Below are 16,065 nucleotides of genomic sequence, written 5' to 3' on the forward strand. Positions count from 1 at the left end.
GGGGCCGTATGGCAGCACTTCTGTCTGTCTCCCCAGGGTCGTAGCCAGAGAGTAGCACTGAGTGAGGGTCCTTGGCCCCCTGGCACCTGTGTCGTGGGGGTACTCTCCTCTCTGAAATCCAGCATCACCTGAGCTCTGCGAGTGCAGCTTTCTCCCAGTTGAAGTGCAGAGTGATAGAGGACCGGGACATTTGCAGGGAAACCAAAATGCTTGTTTACAAAGCTATTGTACTACCAATTTTACTGTATGCTTCTGAAACATGGACCACTTATAAACACCATCTCCAACTCCTCAAAAGATTCCATCAACAGGGTCTCCAAAAAATTCTACACATCACTTGGGAAGACAGGTAAACAAATACCAGTATACTGGAAGAAGCAAAGATCACCAATGTTGAAGCAATGATTCTTCAACATCAACTTCGTTAGACTGGTCATGTTGTGCGGATGCTTGACGATCGTCTTCCAAAGCAACTACTCTATTCCAAACTTAAAAATGGAAAGCGTAATGCTGGCGGTCAACAAAAGAGGTTGTGTTACTTTTATTGTTGTTAGCCGCTCTGAGCACGGCTTCGGCTGGAGAGGGCGGGATATAAATTATTATTATTATTATTATTATTATTATTATTATTATTATTATTATTATTATTAGACTGTCTCAAGGTAAATCTTTAAAAATGTAGTATAAACACCAACAATTGGGAAACACTGGCCTGCAAGCGCTCCAGTTGGAGAACAGCCTTGACCAAAGGTGTCACGGACTTTGAAGACACTCGAACTTAGGAAGCAATGGAGAGGCGTGCTAAGAGGAAGGCACGCTTGGCAAATCCACACCAGGATCAACTACTGCCCAGAAATCCATGTCCCCACTGTGGAAGGACGTGGGGATCCAGAACTGGCCTCCACAGTCACTTAAGGACTCATTGTTAACCGTGTTTATGGAAGACAATCTTACTCAGCTACAAGGAATCGCCAATTCCCTGGGGACTGGTTCAGAAGCTCCCGGTGCAGAATGCTGCAGCCAGATTGCTGATGGGAGCCTCTGGGCAAGGACATTGTTAAAACAGCTGCACTGGCTCCCCATCTCCTGCTGAAGCAAGTTCAAAGTCCTCCTATTAAGTTAGGCCTAAATTGCTCAGGGACCAATTCTGGCTCCATCACTGAGATCATCTGCAGGAGCGCCATTGGTTATTCCCTGAGTTGGTGAAGAGCATTTGACAACAATGAAAAACTGAGCCTTTCAGCCCAATCCTGTGGAACACTCTGCCACTAGAGATTCAGAAGGCACCTTCGTTTGGATTTTGTAATGCTTCTGAAAACAGTTCTATCTCACCAGGCAAACAGGAACACATTTTGCCCCATCACAGGACAAGCTCCCCACTGCCGGGCTAGCCAGCCAGCCAAACCCCCTCCCAGTGGGGCAGGCCAAGCCGGCGCCCCTGTCTCTGACCGGTCCTTGCTGGGGGGCTTTGAGGGGCTCTGCCCTCTTGCCCGAGGAGAGCAAATGCTGCTTTAGAGAAGACCCTCCCCCCCCAGATCGCTGGGCATACAGAAAGGCACTGCCTGAAACCAATCCTGTGCAAGACCAGCGTGTGGGGGGGGGGGGGAGGACAGGACACGGAGCACTACCCCCCAAGAGGTGACAGACCTCCTGCTCAGAGGGCACTAAGTCCCGGCCTGGGGGGGGGGAGGAGGAAAAGTGTCCCTGCAGCTTGGGATGATTTAGGGAGGCGGGAGCGGAATAAGAGGGGGCTAGCAAGGGGCAGAGCAGGCGCGACACCCAGGATACCCCCACCAAGAGAGTGGCTTCCGAGGGGTGGGATGTTAGGAACAGCAGCCCCGCCATCGCAGCCCCCACCCCGGCCTCCCCGGACGTGCAGCCAGGCTCCTGGGGCTGCCGGTTCGAATCCCGCGCCGGGGCTGAGCCTGGAGGAAGCGGGGGCTCCGGGGCGCCCGCTTGGCGGAGAGGCTTCCCCAAGAGAGCGGCGGCGGCGGCGGCTGCTGCTTACCCGCTCCGGCTCCGCTCCGGCTCCCGCTCCGGCGCTGCGCTCGCCTGGGCCGGTCTGGGAAGGCGCGGCCGGGCGCGGGGCCGGGGCGCTGCCGGGCAGCAGGAAGGGGGCGGCTCCGGCCGGCCCTCCAGCCCGTGGGCGCCCAGCTGGGCCGGGGCCGGGCGGGAGGAGGGTCAAGGCAGTCCCGGCCCCGCCCGGGGAGGGGCCGCCGCCGCCGCCGCGCAGGAAGCGGCCCCCGAGAGCGCGGCCAGGCGGAGGGGCCGTCGCGGCGCTCTGCACGCGCTCAGAGGCGAGGAGCGGAGGCTCCAGAGGCAGCGGCGGGACGGGGGCCGCTGCAAACGGAACGACGGGCCGGGTCCCGGTTGCTCTTTGAAGGCGCTTTGCCCCCACCCACCGTGGGGAAATATGAAGGGGGCGCCCCTCCCCCCGAGTGGGCTGCTTCTCAGCGTGGAAGGTTCCCCCGCTTCACCCTCTCATTTGCCGGTCTCCACGTGCGGCCGAGGGGTGCCTGAGCATGTGCAGAGAGCCCGCGCCACGGCGGGGGCCACTGGGCTTGATGCCAGTCCCCTTCCAACAGCCCTTTGGGGCTGGGCTCTGCCGGAGTGCGAGCCCTGCAGCAGGAGCCCTTCCCCTCGCCCTTCAGGATGCCCCAAACCCTGGGAGCAGCAGGGGGTTGCTCCCCCATTTGGCATGGCGACTGGAGGTGCCTTATGCCATGCCAGATAACACCCATCACTGACTGGCAGCAGCTGTTCAGGAGATCTCTCCAGCCCGCCCCACCTGCGTGCTGCCCTTCGGAAACTGAACTCGGGACCTCCCAGGAGCCAGTCAGGCGCCCTGCCCTTGGGATCACCCTTTCCTGAGACCAGGAAGGAGGGTTGTTTCCAGCAGATTTTCCTCCCCCCACCCCCACCTGACAAGGAAGTTAAAGCTGTGATCGACACAGAAGAGTTGTTATAGCAGATAAGAAAAGAGGGACAGGGAGGGAGAAGGAAAAATGGAAAGTCTTGAAAGTTACAGTTCTTATTAGAACCAGCTGAGCTGGAAATAGTTTATGCAGCATAACCTGTTTTAACTGCTTTTAATTCTGAATTTTAAACTGCTGTAACCCACCCTGAGAGCTACTGGTGAAGGGCTGCTAATAAATGTAATAAATTATTATGATTTCAGCCCCACCCCCATATACATTTCCTACAACAGCCACTTTGCAGGCTCCAAAAACTCCCAGCTCCTTTGTGGGTCAAGACACATCCTTCCTATAAGTTGAATAGGAGTGGCTGGGGAAACCCAGCCAGATGGGCAGGGTACAAATAATAAACTATTATTATTATTATTATTATTATTATTATTATTATTATTTAGGAGACACCAAAATCCGCCCCACCCAACGCACACACAGAGCCCCTCACCTTCCTTTCAGGCCAGTTGTTGCCTCTGAGCCCAGCCTGAAGGAGGCATTCAGGGGCAGCAGGCAGTGGCAACTCCAGGGGAGCAGCCCCCCACTTTCCCTTCTCCCAAGTCTGCTACCTCCCCCCCCCCCCCGCAATTCCACCTTACCATAACTGGCTGCTGGGGACCAGGAGACCCCAAACACCCGGGCAAAGCACTCGCACATCTCTGCCCTGCTCTCCAGATCTCCAAGCTTCGTCCCACAGGGAAGCACCCACAGCTCTGGGGCGGGGGGCAATGCCGTGCCGAGCTGCCAAGCACAGCGAAATGCCGCCCAGCCCCCCAGCCCAGCCCCCCAACACACACCGAGGCATGCAAAGGGAGCCAGCCAGCAGGATTAGCGCAAGGCCACCATCAGCAGTTTGGGCAGCCTCTGAAAAGCATCCCCGCATTGTTGGACTCAGTGGACACCCGGCACAGACAAAAGGGAGGCCCCCCATGTCCCGTCTGCCCCTGGACAGGCCGCTCGGATGGGAGGGCAGTGAGCCAGAGGAAGCCGTCCGAGCGCCTGCCTCTTTGTCCCCTGCAAAGTCCAGCAGTTTTAGACTTCCCTGAGACCCAGACTCCTGGGCCACCCAGTGGAACAACAGTCCAGCCCCAGAGGTTTGGGCAAGTTATTTATTTGATTTAGAAATGTATACATCGCTTGACTGTAAGAAGAAACCCCAAAGAGCTTTGCGAAGAAGATCAGGAGAGCCTGCTGGGTGATGGGCTCTCCTTCCTTGGAGGTTCTGAAGCAGATCTTGGGTGCTTTGGCTGAGATTCCTGCATTGCGGGGGGCTGGACTAGATGACCCTCGGGACGCCTTCCAATTCTACGATTCCATGATTCTGTGGATCAGGCCAATGTTCTCCCAGTGGCCAGCCAGATACCCCCAATGGAGGAGTGTGCCTTTGGGGGTGAAGTCAAACCACTGGAGAGTTGTGGCGCTTGCTGGGACTGTAGAGATCGATAGGGGAGAGATGCTTTGTTGCAGCCGGGGCAGAGGAAGGCACCCGGTTGTGTTGCTGCAGATGCACCTTGACCTTTCTTCTCTCTGCGCTCCTCTGGTCACTGCTGTGGATACACGACCTGATTACTCCATGAATTTTTCTAAAAGCAAATTAGCTTCTAATACTTTAAAAATTCAGAGATCACAAACATGCATCAGAAACTGAACTTTTGGTATTCAGTAAAGGAGAGAGTCAGTGTGGTGCTTAAAAAATGTAGTATAAACAGCAACAATTGGGAAACACTGGCCTGCGAGTGCTCCAATTGAAGAACAGCCTTGACCAAAGGTGTCCTGGGCTTTGAAGACACTTGAACTCCGGACGCAAGGGAGAAGCGTGCGAAGAGGAAGCCACACTTGGCAAATCCACACCGTGATCAACTCCTGCCCGGAAACCAATGTCCCCACTGTGGAAGGACGTGTGGATCCAGAACTGGCCTCCTCAGTCACTTACGGACTCATTGTTAAGGCCGTGTTCATGGAAGACAATCTTACTGGGCTACGAGGGATCGCAGAAGAAGAAGAAGAAGAAGAAGAAGAAGAAGAAGAAGAAGAAGAAGAAGAAGAAGAGGAGGAGGAGGAGGAGGAGGAGGAGGAGGGCTACGAGGGATCGCAGAAGAAGAAGAAGAAGAAGAAGAAGAGGAGGAGGAGGAGGAGAAGGAGAAGAAGAAGAAGAAGAAGAAGAAGAAGAAGAAGAGGAGGAGGAGGAGGAGGAGGAGGAGGAGGAGGAGTATGTCAGATGAGGTCCTGGGAGACCTGGGTTCAAATCCCCATTCAGCCATAAAGCTCACTGGGTGACCTTGGGCCAGTCGCTCACTCTTAGCCTGACCTACCTCGCAGGGGTGTTGTGAGGATAAAATGGGGAGGGGGGAATAATGTATGCTGTCCTTGGAGGAAAAGTGGGATATAAATGCGACATTTCATTCATTCATTCATGGAGGAGAAGGCTGCAGTGATGCCCCACTAACAGTTGCTGGCAATCCCAGGTGGGCAGGATTCTGCTTGTGGGCTTCTTCCCATTGGGGCATCTGGTTGGCTGCTGTGAGACTCCAGGGGCCTCCGGCCTGATCCAGCAGCCTCTGTTTCTGTTCTTGTGTATCATTTTACAGCCCATCTCAATTGCCAGAAATGGACATTGGCAGAACTATGGACTAGCCGCAGTGCAAGATTGGATTATTTGGAAAGGGGTGGCCACTGTACGCTAGTCACAGAATCTCTGTGACCCCAAGGGTCATCTAGGCCTTGCGATGCAGGAATCGCAGCTAGTCAGCAAGGGAATTCTGGAAACTGGCAGCAACCACAGAAAAAGATGCAAGTGGGAAGGAGGGGTTGGGCGTTCTGTGGAATGCAGGCCACCTTGCGCCCCACGGGCTGGGCCTGGCCTCCCCACAGCAGTGATTTCTCCAGCACAAGGCACCCCCTGGACAGCTCCAGGACTTGGAGGGGGCTGAGTCCGTGTCCGCAGTTGGGAGCAGAGCGCAGGAAGAGGCCCCCGGACTCCAGGGCCAAGGGTGAAAAGTAAGCCTGTTCCCAAGATAGCACAGGGAGCCAGAGCTATATTTGAGCCCTGTTTGGACTAAGACTCCGGCGCTCCTTGCATCCGCCCCCCCCCCTTCATGGCAGCAGGTCAAGCACCAGGAGGATCCAGAATAAACACCGGACGTCCTCATCAGAGAGGGGACTTCCTTGAGGTGCCGGGAGAGCCAGGGGCCACGCCCACCCGCCCCGCAGGAGAACGCAAGAGGATCCTGCTGCTGGATCAGGCCAATGGCCCTTCCAGTCCAGCCTCCTCTTCTCCCAGGGGCCGACCAGAAGCCTCTTGTGGGAATGCAGCAAGCAGGATCCGTGCGCAAGAGCCGCTCTCCCCTCCTCCGGTCTCCAGCCTCTAGGATGCAGAAGCATGACAGAGCCAGTGCTTTCTTCCTAGATAAATAGGCGTCAGTACTCAACATAAAGCCCTCAATGGCCCTCTCCTCCTCCTCCTCCTCCTCCATGAATTTGTTTCATCCTCTTTTAAAGCCATCCACCACGGCCTCCTCAGGCATTCCTGGATTTCCATTTGCAAGGGCATCCCAGGCGCTCTCAATGCTGGGAAGCAGCAGCAGTCATGGCTTTGTGGGGTAACTTAGACCCTCCCAACATGTGGCAGCAGAAAAGCGTAACTGTCTTGCAACCTTCTCTCTTCTGGTCCCAAAAGGCCTAAATCCTGCCTGCCTCATCCTGGCAACAACCCCCAAGCACATGGGTGAAAGTTTTGATCCATTTACTCTGCTTGTGATGGCCTGTCCTACACAGTTTCGGAAACCCAAGAGGCATTTGGCTCTTTCTGTTAGAAGTGTGCATGCACACCAAAGCTCATACCAATAACAAACTTAGTTGGTCTCGAAGGTGCTACTGGAAGGAATTTTTTTATTTTGTTTTGACTACGGCAGACCAGACACGGCTACCTACCTATATCTAGGAAAAGCATGACCGTCTCCCACAATGGGTGGTTATTAGCAGTGCTGGATTTATGTATAAGCTAAACAAGCTATAGCTTAGGGCCCAACTCTCTTGGGGGCCCCAAAAAAAATTAAGGAAAAAAAACCCTGGATGTACGTTTCCAAAATATACGATAAAAAACAAATAAAATAAAACCTACATCCAGCAACAGTGTTTTGTGTTGTGTAGGTGCCTATGATGTAAGTCCTGGGCCCTGCCTGCTTGTCTGCCCCCTCAAATATCACTGTCACTATTAATATACTTCAAGCCCCATGTTGGGTAATAATAATAATAATAATAATAATAATAATAATAATAATAATAATAATAATAATAATAATTTATTACTTATACCCCATCCATCTGGCTGGGCCTCCCCAGCCACTCTGGGCAGCTTCCAACAGACCATTGAAAACACAATAGAACATCAAACATTCAAACTTCCCTCCACGGGGCTGCCTTCAGATTCCTGCCCTGCAGGAGTTGGGCCAGATGAGCCTCCTGGTCCTTCCAGTCCCGCCTCCTGCTCTCACGGTGGCCAACCAGATACCTCCCTGGGAAACCAGCAAGCTGGACCAGCTCTCAGCTGCTGCAATTCCAAGCAACTGGTATGGGAAGCAGGGCTGCCTCCGACTGCTGTGGAGTGAGTTCCGTGGTTTAACTCTGCACCGCATGAAGGAGGACTTTCTTTTATGGGCCCTGAAGATGTGAAGGAAGTGATGCTCCTTCTCAGGGCTTTTTTTTCCTGGGGGGACGCAGACCCCTAAACATTTTGTGAATCTTTGTATTTTTGTCCAAAGTATTTATGTTTCCCGATTTGAACTATAAAATGGCGGTGTGGTTTTTTTTAGTCAAAATGAGAGTACCCCTAAGCATTTTTATTTTTTTAGGAAAAAAGCCCTGCTCCTTCTAGTCCAGCTGGAGCGCAGGCCGCCAGGGAGGGCTCAGCCCTGACCCGCTACTGCCCTCTTGTGGCTGTTCCACAGACGCTGTTCCGGAGCTTGGCATCCCATCCCTCCGGTCTCTGCCTCTCTCTGGCTGCCCTTCTGCTATTACTCCTCCATTCCTCTACTCCCGAGGAGCTCTGGAAGAAACAGGGGCCCCTCTTGCTCCTGGAAGAGGCTCTGAGCTTTTAACTGGTCCATAGCACTGCCCTAGGAAAGCGTTTGCACGACCCACGAAAGAAGACCATCGGAATAATAACCCGAAACAAACTGATTTATTCAAAATCCAGTTAAACCTATTTACTTTAATTAATTCCACCAAACGAATTGTCTTGATCTGGTGATGTCATCTTTGCAATTCTGGGCTGCATCAATAGGAGTATAGCATCTAGATCAAGTGAAGTAATAGTGCCACTGTATTCTGCTCTGGTCAGACCTCACCTGGAGTACTGTGTTCAGTTCTGGGCACCACAGTTCAAGAAGGACACTGACAAACTGGAACGTGTCCAGAGGAGGGCAACCAAAATGGTCAAAGGCCTGGAAACGATGCCTTATGAGGAACGGCTAAGGGAGCTGGGCATGTTTAGCCTGGAGAAGAGGAGGTTAAGGGGTGATATGATAGCCATGTTCAAATATATAAAAGGATGTCACATAGAGGAGGGAGAAAGGTTGTTTTCTGCTGCTCCAGAGAAGCGGACACGGAGCAATGGATCCAAACTACAAGAAAGAAGATTCCACCTAAACATTAGGAAGAACTTCCTGACAGTAAGAGCTGTTCGACAGTGGAATTTGCTGCCAAGGAGTGTGGTGGAGTCTCCTTCTTTGGAGGTCTTTAAGCAGAGGCTTGACGACCATATGTCAGGAGTGCTCTGATGGTGTTTCCTGCTTGGCAGGGGGTTGGACTCGATGGCCCTTGTGGTCTCTTCCAACTCTATGATTCTATGATTCTATTCTATGATTCATTTTAAATTGTGATTGATATGAATGCTGTATTCTTAGTTTTAGATTTTATAATTTATGTGGAATTTGTTTTCCATTTGGTTGTGTACTTTTTGGTGTGTTTTATTTATTGTTTATGACTTTTGTTATGTTGGTAATTATGTAAATCTTGGCAGGTAGTAAGCCGCCTTGAGCATTCTTTTAACTATAAAAAGGCAGCGTACAAATAAAATGATGCATGATGAATGAATGTACACCTCCAGCTCCCCCTCTGCCCCCCTGCCTCTTAGCATCCCCCCAGGGAATCCCACCGCCCCCCAAGACCCCCCACCACTCACTTTGAGAACGCCTCCTATAGCAGATTCATCTTTCAGGTGCCCCAAGGAGGGGGCGGGATGGAGCAGCAGGGGCACTGGAAAGGGGGTCTGAAAAGTTGGGCAGCCGCTGAGCCCGCTCTGCCTGGTGTATGAAGGCGCCCTCCTTTTCCTTGTTTCCAGGTCCCGCCTCCATCCCGACGCTCTGCCTGCCTGCCCCCAAACCAGCGGGCGATTAAGGCAGGCGGAATCTAGGGCAATGGGGCAGGACCCATGGGGGGGGGCAGATGCCAAGGGACATGAGTCAGGCCAGCAGAGTCGACGCATCATTTCCTCCCTCCGCTTCCTGCCCAGCCCCAGACTTCAAAACACCTGCCCCAGGTACGGCTCCTTGCCGTTCAGTGCTGAAGTCTCCACCTGCCAGACAATCTTGAAAGGACGGGGAGCCTCATCTTCACAAACAGGCAGCCCTGTTTAGGGAAGCTTTTAAAATTTGATAAATTATTGTATTTAATATTTTGTTGGAAGCCGCCCAGAGTGGCTGGGGTATAAATAATAAATTATTAGTATTATTACCCCTTGAGAAGTGGACACTCCCCGCCCGCCCCCCACACGCCAGGGCTCACCTGACTCCGTGCTAAAACCCCTCGCTCAGCACAGCAGTTATGGGCCCTCCAACCCCCACCACGTCCTCCTTCAGTCCACAGAATTGGGACCTGACCCTGGAAGGGCAGAGAGGCTTCCTCGTTCCCTGGTCTCCATCTCCCAGCGCCAGCGGGATGCGAAAGTGAGACCACCTTCAGCTGAAGCCCCATATATTGGGAGACCCCCCCCCAGAGGCGCAGAGGATAAGTGCATGGTTAGAAAGCAAAGTCTGGGGCGGAAAGAGACTTTCCCTTTCTTTGCACACCGCAGGATTCCCTCCCTGGTGGAACCCACCAAACCCACTGGAGGACTTCAGAAACTCCCTTATCCCCTGGCTTTTGATGGCTGATGTTAATGGTTCTTAATTGCTGTGGTATCATTTCCAGCTATCGAAGGAGGAGCTCTCATGGAGGAGAGCACTATCAGTGGTTACATGGCCATGCGCTGCCTCCATGGTCAGAGGCAGCACTTCTGAACCCCAGTGGCTAGAGTCAGGAGAGCTGCTCTAGTGTTCGAATCCTGCTTGCAGGTTTCCCATCATGGGAGTCCGGTCGGCCACTGTGAAAACAGGATGCTGGACCAGGTGGACCACTGACCTGACACCCCACCCATCTGGCTGGGTTTCCCCAGCTACTTTGGGCAGTTCCTAACAGAATAAAAACAGACTAAAACTTCAAACATTAAAAACTTCTCTAAACAGGGCTGCCTTCAGATGTTTTCTTATGGAACCTCCAGGCCCAGAAACAGTCTATCTGGGTTCTTAGTAGTATTGAGCCGCCGAGAACAGGATGCGAGACTGGTGGTTTATGAAAGCCACGGGGTGTGTGTGTGTGCAATTTTGAATGCAGGATAGGAATGATTAAAGAAAGAGGGTGGCGTAATGGTCAGAGTGCCAGAGTAGCAGAACCTGGGAGACAAGGGTTTGAATCTCACTGGGTGACCTTGGCCAGGCGCTGTGTCTCAGCCAAACCTACCTCCCAGGGCTGTTCTGGGGGTTAAATGAGGAGGGGGAAAGCCACAGGTCCTCCCTTAAGTCCCTTGGAGAAAAAAGTGGGATAGAAATTCAACAGACACAATGATACACAAAACATAAAATGCTGACTGTGAATTCCTGCCGCCTGCATTACAGCAGCCCAGGCAAAAGTGAAGAGCGCCCAGCAGGCTTGCGTTTGGCCCCATAAGGAGATTCCCTGGATGCAGAGAGCGCAAGGAGGGGGCTTTTCTGGGCTGAATCACGCATCCTCACCTTGATGAGCAGGCGGTGGTGGTTGTCTAACGAACCAGGACTTCTGTGCTCAACGTGGTCTCTGTCTGCTTGCAAGGCACTTTCTGTTGTGCCCACAGATACAAATCAACGGTGTTGTGTGTGTTGCCTACAAAAGGCCCAGCCTTTGAGGGCCCCCTTCCCCAAAACCGCTCAGGGCTCTTTTGGAAAAAGACATTTAGTATGATGGGAGAAGGAGCTAAAGTTCTCTTCACCCAACTTTTGCCTCACCCCCCATGCCAACTGAACAGAGCCGCCACATACAGGGCTGATATAGCTGCAAGTGCCAGGCGTTGTGGGCAAAGGCTGTGTTTGTAGCCTTGGTTGAGTGGGGGCTTCCTGGCGGCAGCTGGCTGGCAATGGTGCAAAAGACATATTGGGGGGGGGGGGGGTTGGCACTGAGCTTGGTCTGACCCAGCAGGGATTTTCTGACATTATTAAATTTAAATCACTGTCAATGTGGCTTGAAATATGCCGCCTACCTGCATCCTGCCACTGTGGTTTCCCGTCTGCTAGTTGCACCCCTCCCCTTCAACCAGTGGCTTTTAGGCAATAGATCCAGTCTGAAAGATCCCTTTCTGGGAACTTACAAGAATCACATGATAGTCAAGTAATTCTGGAGCAAGTGATTCTGGAGCAAACTTCCTATCAGCTGTTCCATCCCCCCCCCATCAAAGGATATCCAACAAGGAACACACACCCTCCCAATTTTCTTGCCAGACCACGAATGAAGGCAACACCTTGGGATCTTCACTGCTCATATATAGCACCTCTGCCCCTGAGCCATGAAGGAGGCAGCAAGCTGCGATTCCTGCATTGCAGGGGGTTGGACTAGATGACCCTCGGACCCCTTCCAGCTGCCCCATGGAAGACGGAGCCAGCTTGTTTTCTGCTGCCCCAGAGGGCGGGACAGGAACCAACGGCTTCCAATTGCAAGAAAGGAGATTCCAGCTGAACATTAGGAAGACCTTTCTGGAGGTCTCCCTTGGAAGGCACGGGCCTTTCCTTCATAGGAGTCTTTAAAGCAGAGGCTGGGTGACCACTGGTCAGGGATTGCAGGGGGTCAGACTGGATGACCCCCAGGGGTCCCTTCCTTCTATGGCTCTACCTTTTCAGGTCCCCCAAGTGAAACGCACACACACAGAGAAAGATAAATTTGGTCATTTAAAAAGTGATATGAGACATAAACAGTACATGGGATTGCCAAGCTCAAGACCTCGGCACTCAGACAATAAATTACCCTCCCAGACTCACAACCGTTTGCCGCTGAGGGCAGCTCTCAATACACCAGACATCTGTGTGTGCACACGTACGCAAGGGAGCATCTGGCCCTGCCTTTCTTGCCCTTGCCACCCAGAGGAGTCAGCCGAGGGCGGAGGAGGAAATGGGGAAGGCGGGGCCAGCTCAGCAAACAGGCCCTTCAGGACGACCAAGACTCAGGTGCTGCTTCTTTGCAAACAAGTCGGTCAACACCTCAGTCAAAATCTGGCCCATTGGGGGGGGTTGGGGGGAAGCCCCCCACAAATGGAAAATCCCACCCCCCCCCGCCCCTGGGAAGCAGGAGAGACATTCCTGCCTTTAAAAGCTGTTGCAGAACCTTGTCGTATCAGATACAGTGGGACATCGGTTTCCGAACTTAATCCGTTCCGAAAGTCCGTTCTTAAACCAAAACCATTCTTAAATCGAGGCGCGCTTTCCCTAACGAGGCCTCCTGCCGCCGGTGCCCTTCCACCGTTCGGATTCCGTTCTTAGACCAAGGTAAAGTTCGCAATCCGGGACACTACTTCCAGTTTTGTGGAGTTTGTAAACCGAATCGTTCGTAAACAGGACTGTTCTTAAACCGAGGTACCACTGTAATCTGTTTGAGCCTTTCGGAGGTGCCCAGATTCTCACGGAAAGCAGGACTCTGACCTCCAGGAATGTCAAGGGGGCCGCAGAGCCCCTTCCTTTGTGGGATTATCTCATACAGGAAGTTGAGGAAACAGCTTCTCGGAAGATGTAAATGGGGCCGTTTTGCATCTCCACGCAAGGCTCTGGCTGTTTCAATGCAGTCAGCAGAGACCTACTGAAATTAACCGACAGTCAGTCTACTTGGAGAAAAACCCTTGAGCTGAATACAGCCTGATGCTAACCGCAACTCCCCCATTTCCCTCCGCTGCCCACTTGTCACCCACCCACCAGTGGTGTCTCCACCCCAAGGTGAAACTCGGCTCCTACAGGAACGTCCACTCCCCCCCCCCCCTGCCCAGGTCACAGCTCCTGCGCCTCCACCAGCATGTCCATGAGATAATCGAGGTCCGCCAAGCCTGGCCGCTCGTCCTCCGAGCTGGGAAAGGCCTCCTTGAAGCTGGGGAGACTGGTGGGTGACCACAGCTCACAGTCATACATGGAGGTGTCAATGTCTTCAAAGATGCCCTCCAGGCCATCCTCCAGCAGGTAGGTGCTGGGGCCCAGGGTGTCCAGCGGGGCAGAGGAGCACGGCTGTGAAGTCCGTTCCGGCTCCGAGCAGAGCGGGCCCCCCTCGGGCTGAGCGGCGGAGGGGTGCACGGCGTCCCCAAACCCTTCCAGGCCACTGAGGTCCTCCAGGATGGTGGAGAAGACCGAGAGGTCCATGCTGGAGAGGAGCAGGTCGTCCGCGTGGGGGGTGAGAGAAGGCGGTGGCAGAGGCAGCCTCTTGCCAGGGTCCTGGAGGGCACAGGGCAGGGCGCCACCAGAGCTCTCCCTGCAGACGGAGCTGCCAGCGGGGGCTGCAGGAGGGTCCGGCTGCTGGAAGAGGGCCCCCGCGGCCGGCTGCATCTCGTCCTGGATGCGCCGCAGGGTATTTGCCACGAGCACCAGGTGCCGCAGGTTGGGCTCGACGTGCTGGAGGCTCTGGTGCAGCTTGGAGACCGAGAGGCTGAAGAGGGAGCTGGTGGGGGCCGCGGAGGGGGCGCCCTCGTCCCCCTCGATCCGCTTCCGCTTTGTGCCCTTGGCCAGCATCTTTCTGCGGAAGGGAAGAGAAGAGGGGTCAGGGGGACTCTGTAGGGGAATACGCAAGGCCCAAGCAGCCCAAGGCAGCAGCTGGCACAGTCACCCCAGGGTGGCGGCAGCAGCCCCTCCCCTTGAAACCCTGCCCACCTGGGGAGGGAGGCCCTGTCCCTTCCGGTGCAAAGCCTCCCCCCCACACACACACCAGGCAAAAACTGGAGCAGGAGGAGCCTCACCAGAGAGGCGCCCAAACTCTAGGTCAGTGGTTCCCAGTTTTGTTTGGAGAGGGGTCCTGCCCCATTGGTTTCATAAACCCCCCCAGTGCCCCCTACCCTGTCAGAAGCATGACCCAGAAGAGAGGTTTGCACCAAGGAAGGTAATAAATAACACAATAGAAGTCAAAGCAGTAACAGTCAATTGCACGTCTATTCAGAAACCGACTGAAACTATTTAGCATCAGCCGTTCTCAAGTTTGGGTCCCCAGCTGTTGCTGGACTACAACTCCCATCATTCCCAGCTATCAGGATCCATGGTCAGGGATGATGGGAGTTGTAGCCAAAAAACACTTGAGAAAGGCGGGTATAATGGATTCAGCTAAACTGGTGAACTGGGTCCAGCGATGCCAGAGTCCGTTACCCCTCCAGTGCCCCCCCACCCTCTTGCCTCTTAACTCCCACCTGCAGGGGCCACTTTGAGAGCCTTTGCTAGCCAGCTGCCTTCCTGATGCTCTGGACTACAACTCCCATCAGCCCCCACCAGCCCAGCAGCCTGACAGAGGGGCTGAAGGGTAGGAAAAGTATCTGGAGGATCCCAGGACTCTGGGGAGAGTCCTGCATACCCGATTTTCCAGCTGTAGTCCATATTACTGCATTTTTTACAGGGCTGGTTTTTTGTAAAGATCATTTATTGTTTACGTATCTGTACCAATCTATAATTTTTAAAAATAAAAAGTCTGTGTGAGATGCTTCAAGAGGCCTGAAAAGCGGAGATTAAATTAGGAAATGAAATAATTAAACACACACACACACCCGCCCCAGCTCTGAGGCTATTTGGAAGCTGGTTGTTGATTTTGCCTTCCCCCCCCCCCCGCAAACAACAGCAGTGCAACACTATTTTTGGTTTCGGTGTGAAAATATCCAAGGCTCTGATCCAAAGAAGCGCCGCGCCCCGCCCCCCTCGCAGTTTATGGGGTGGATCCGATGCTAGCCCTACTCAGAGGAGACCCACAGACGTATAATGAACACGGCCAAGTGAGGTTCGTTAACGTCAACGGGGCTACTCTGGAGTAAAGCTTACATACGACGCCCATTAAGAAGAAAGGTCTCTGAGTGAAGCTGTGAGCCGGGCAGGATCTCCAGCTTGCGAGGAGGGATGGATCCTTCCCCGCAGTTGAGGGGGGGCGGGGTTGCCGGAGGGATCCTCCTCCCGCGGCCGGGATGGGTGGGGGTCGCGGCGCCCAGGCCCCACCCGGCAGGGCTTCCGGTCTGGATCCGGCCGCTCTGCACTCTGCGCTCCGCCCAGCTGGCTGCCCCGGAGGAGGGCGAGATCCGGAGCCCCTTCCCCCCGCTCTTGGGGATCGATCGGCTAAGGAGATCCCTCCTCCCAAGTAACCGCCCCCCCAACTCTCTGGGGCGGGATCGGGCAATTCTCGCTCGGCCCGGATCCCCGGCCCCCGCATTTTGGGAAGCCCCCGCGGGTGTCCGTCCGGGCGGGGGCGCGCGCAGCTTCCTCCCCGTCGCGGGAGCGGAGAGTGACTCATGACGAGGCGGCGGCGGCGGCGGCTGTTGCCGGGCTGAGTCCCCGGGCGGGCGGGCGGGCGGGCGGGCGGCGCAGTCCCGGAATCCAGCCGGGATCCTCCGGCGCGGCGGCCCCGCGAGGGACCCCCGAGACCCCCCGATTTACATACCCGGCTCTTCAGGGGCCAATCAGCGGGGTCTGGAACGCGGCGCGCAGCCAATCAGGCGCCGGCATGCTTCCCCTCCGCGCTCCGGGCTGGAATCCCGCCGCCGCTGCCGGGGGGGAAGGAGACATTCGCCCTGCGGGGGCGGAGGGGGAAGCGCCGGCGC

The 16,065-nt window shown here is 54.5% G+C and overlaps 2 protein-coding genes across 4 annotated transcripts in view; both read right to left on the reverse strand.

Annotated features, from left to right (window-relative positions):
* Nucleotides 1-3,663, reverse strand: part of PRX (periaxin) — a 28,860-nt gene extending 25,197 nt beyond the window's left edge. The window contains exon 1 of the mRNA XM_053397588.1: nucleotides 3,566-3,663. Coding sequence (XP_053253563.1) covers nucleotides 3,566-3,623 — 58 coding nt within the window. The 5' untranslated portion in view covers nucleotides 3,624-3,663. The remainder of the gene's footprint in view (nucleotides 1-3,565) is intronic.
* An 8,520-nt stretch (nucleotides 3,664-12,183) lies between these two features.
* Nucleotides 12,184-16,053, reverse strand: SERTAD1 (SERTA domain containing 1). Of its 3 annotated transcripts, none has more exons than XM_053397616.1 (2): nucleotides 15,906-16,053; nucleotides 12,184-14,015 (listed from the first exon to the last, which is right to left on the reverse strand). In XM_053397616.1, the coding sequence occupies exon 2, from the start codon at nucleotides 14,009-14,011 to the stop codon at nucleotides 13,283-13,285; it is 729 nt and encodes a 242-aa protein (XP_053253591.1). In that variant the 5' UTR covers nucleotides 14,012-14,015; nucleotides 15,906-16,053; the 3' UTR covers nucleotides 12,184-13,282. The 3 variants fall into 3 exon arrangements, with proteins under 3 accessions (XP_053253591.1, XP_053253593.1, XP_053253592.1); XM_053397618.1 differs by lacking the exon at nucleotides 15,906-16,053 and adding an exon at nucleotides 15,296-15,533; XM_053397617.1 differs by lacking the exon at nucleotides 15,906-16,053 and adding an exon at nucleotides 14,677-15,533.
* Between the last annotated feature and the right edge of the window lie 12 nt (nucleotides 16,054-16,065).

The sequence above is a fragment of the Podarcis raffonei genome, chromosome 8, assembly GCF_027172205.1.
Source record: "Podarcis raffonei isolate rPodRaf1 chromosome 8, rPodRaf1.pri, whole genome shotgun sequence".
Taxonomy (NCBI): Eukaryota; Metazoa; Chordata; class Lepidosauria; order Squamata; family Lacertidae; genus Podarcis; species Podarcis raffonei.

Coding starts and splice junctions, on each gene's coding strand:
- SERTAD1 (XM_053397616.1), bottom strand. CDS start 14,011: ATGCTGGCCAAGGGCACAAAGCGGAAGCGGATCGAGGGGGACGAGGGC.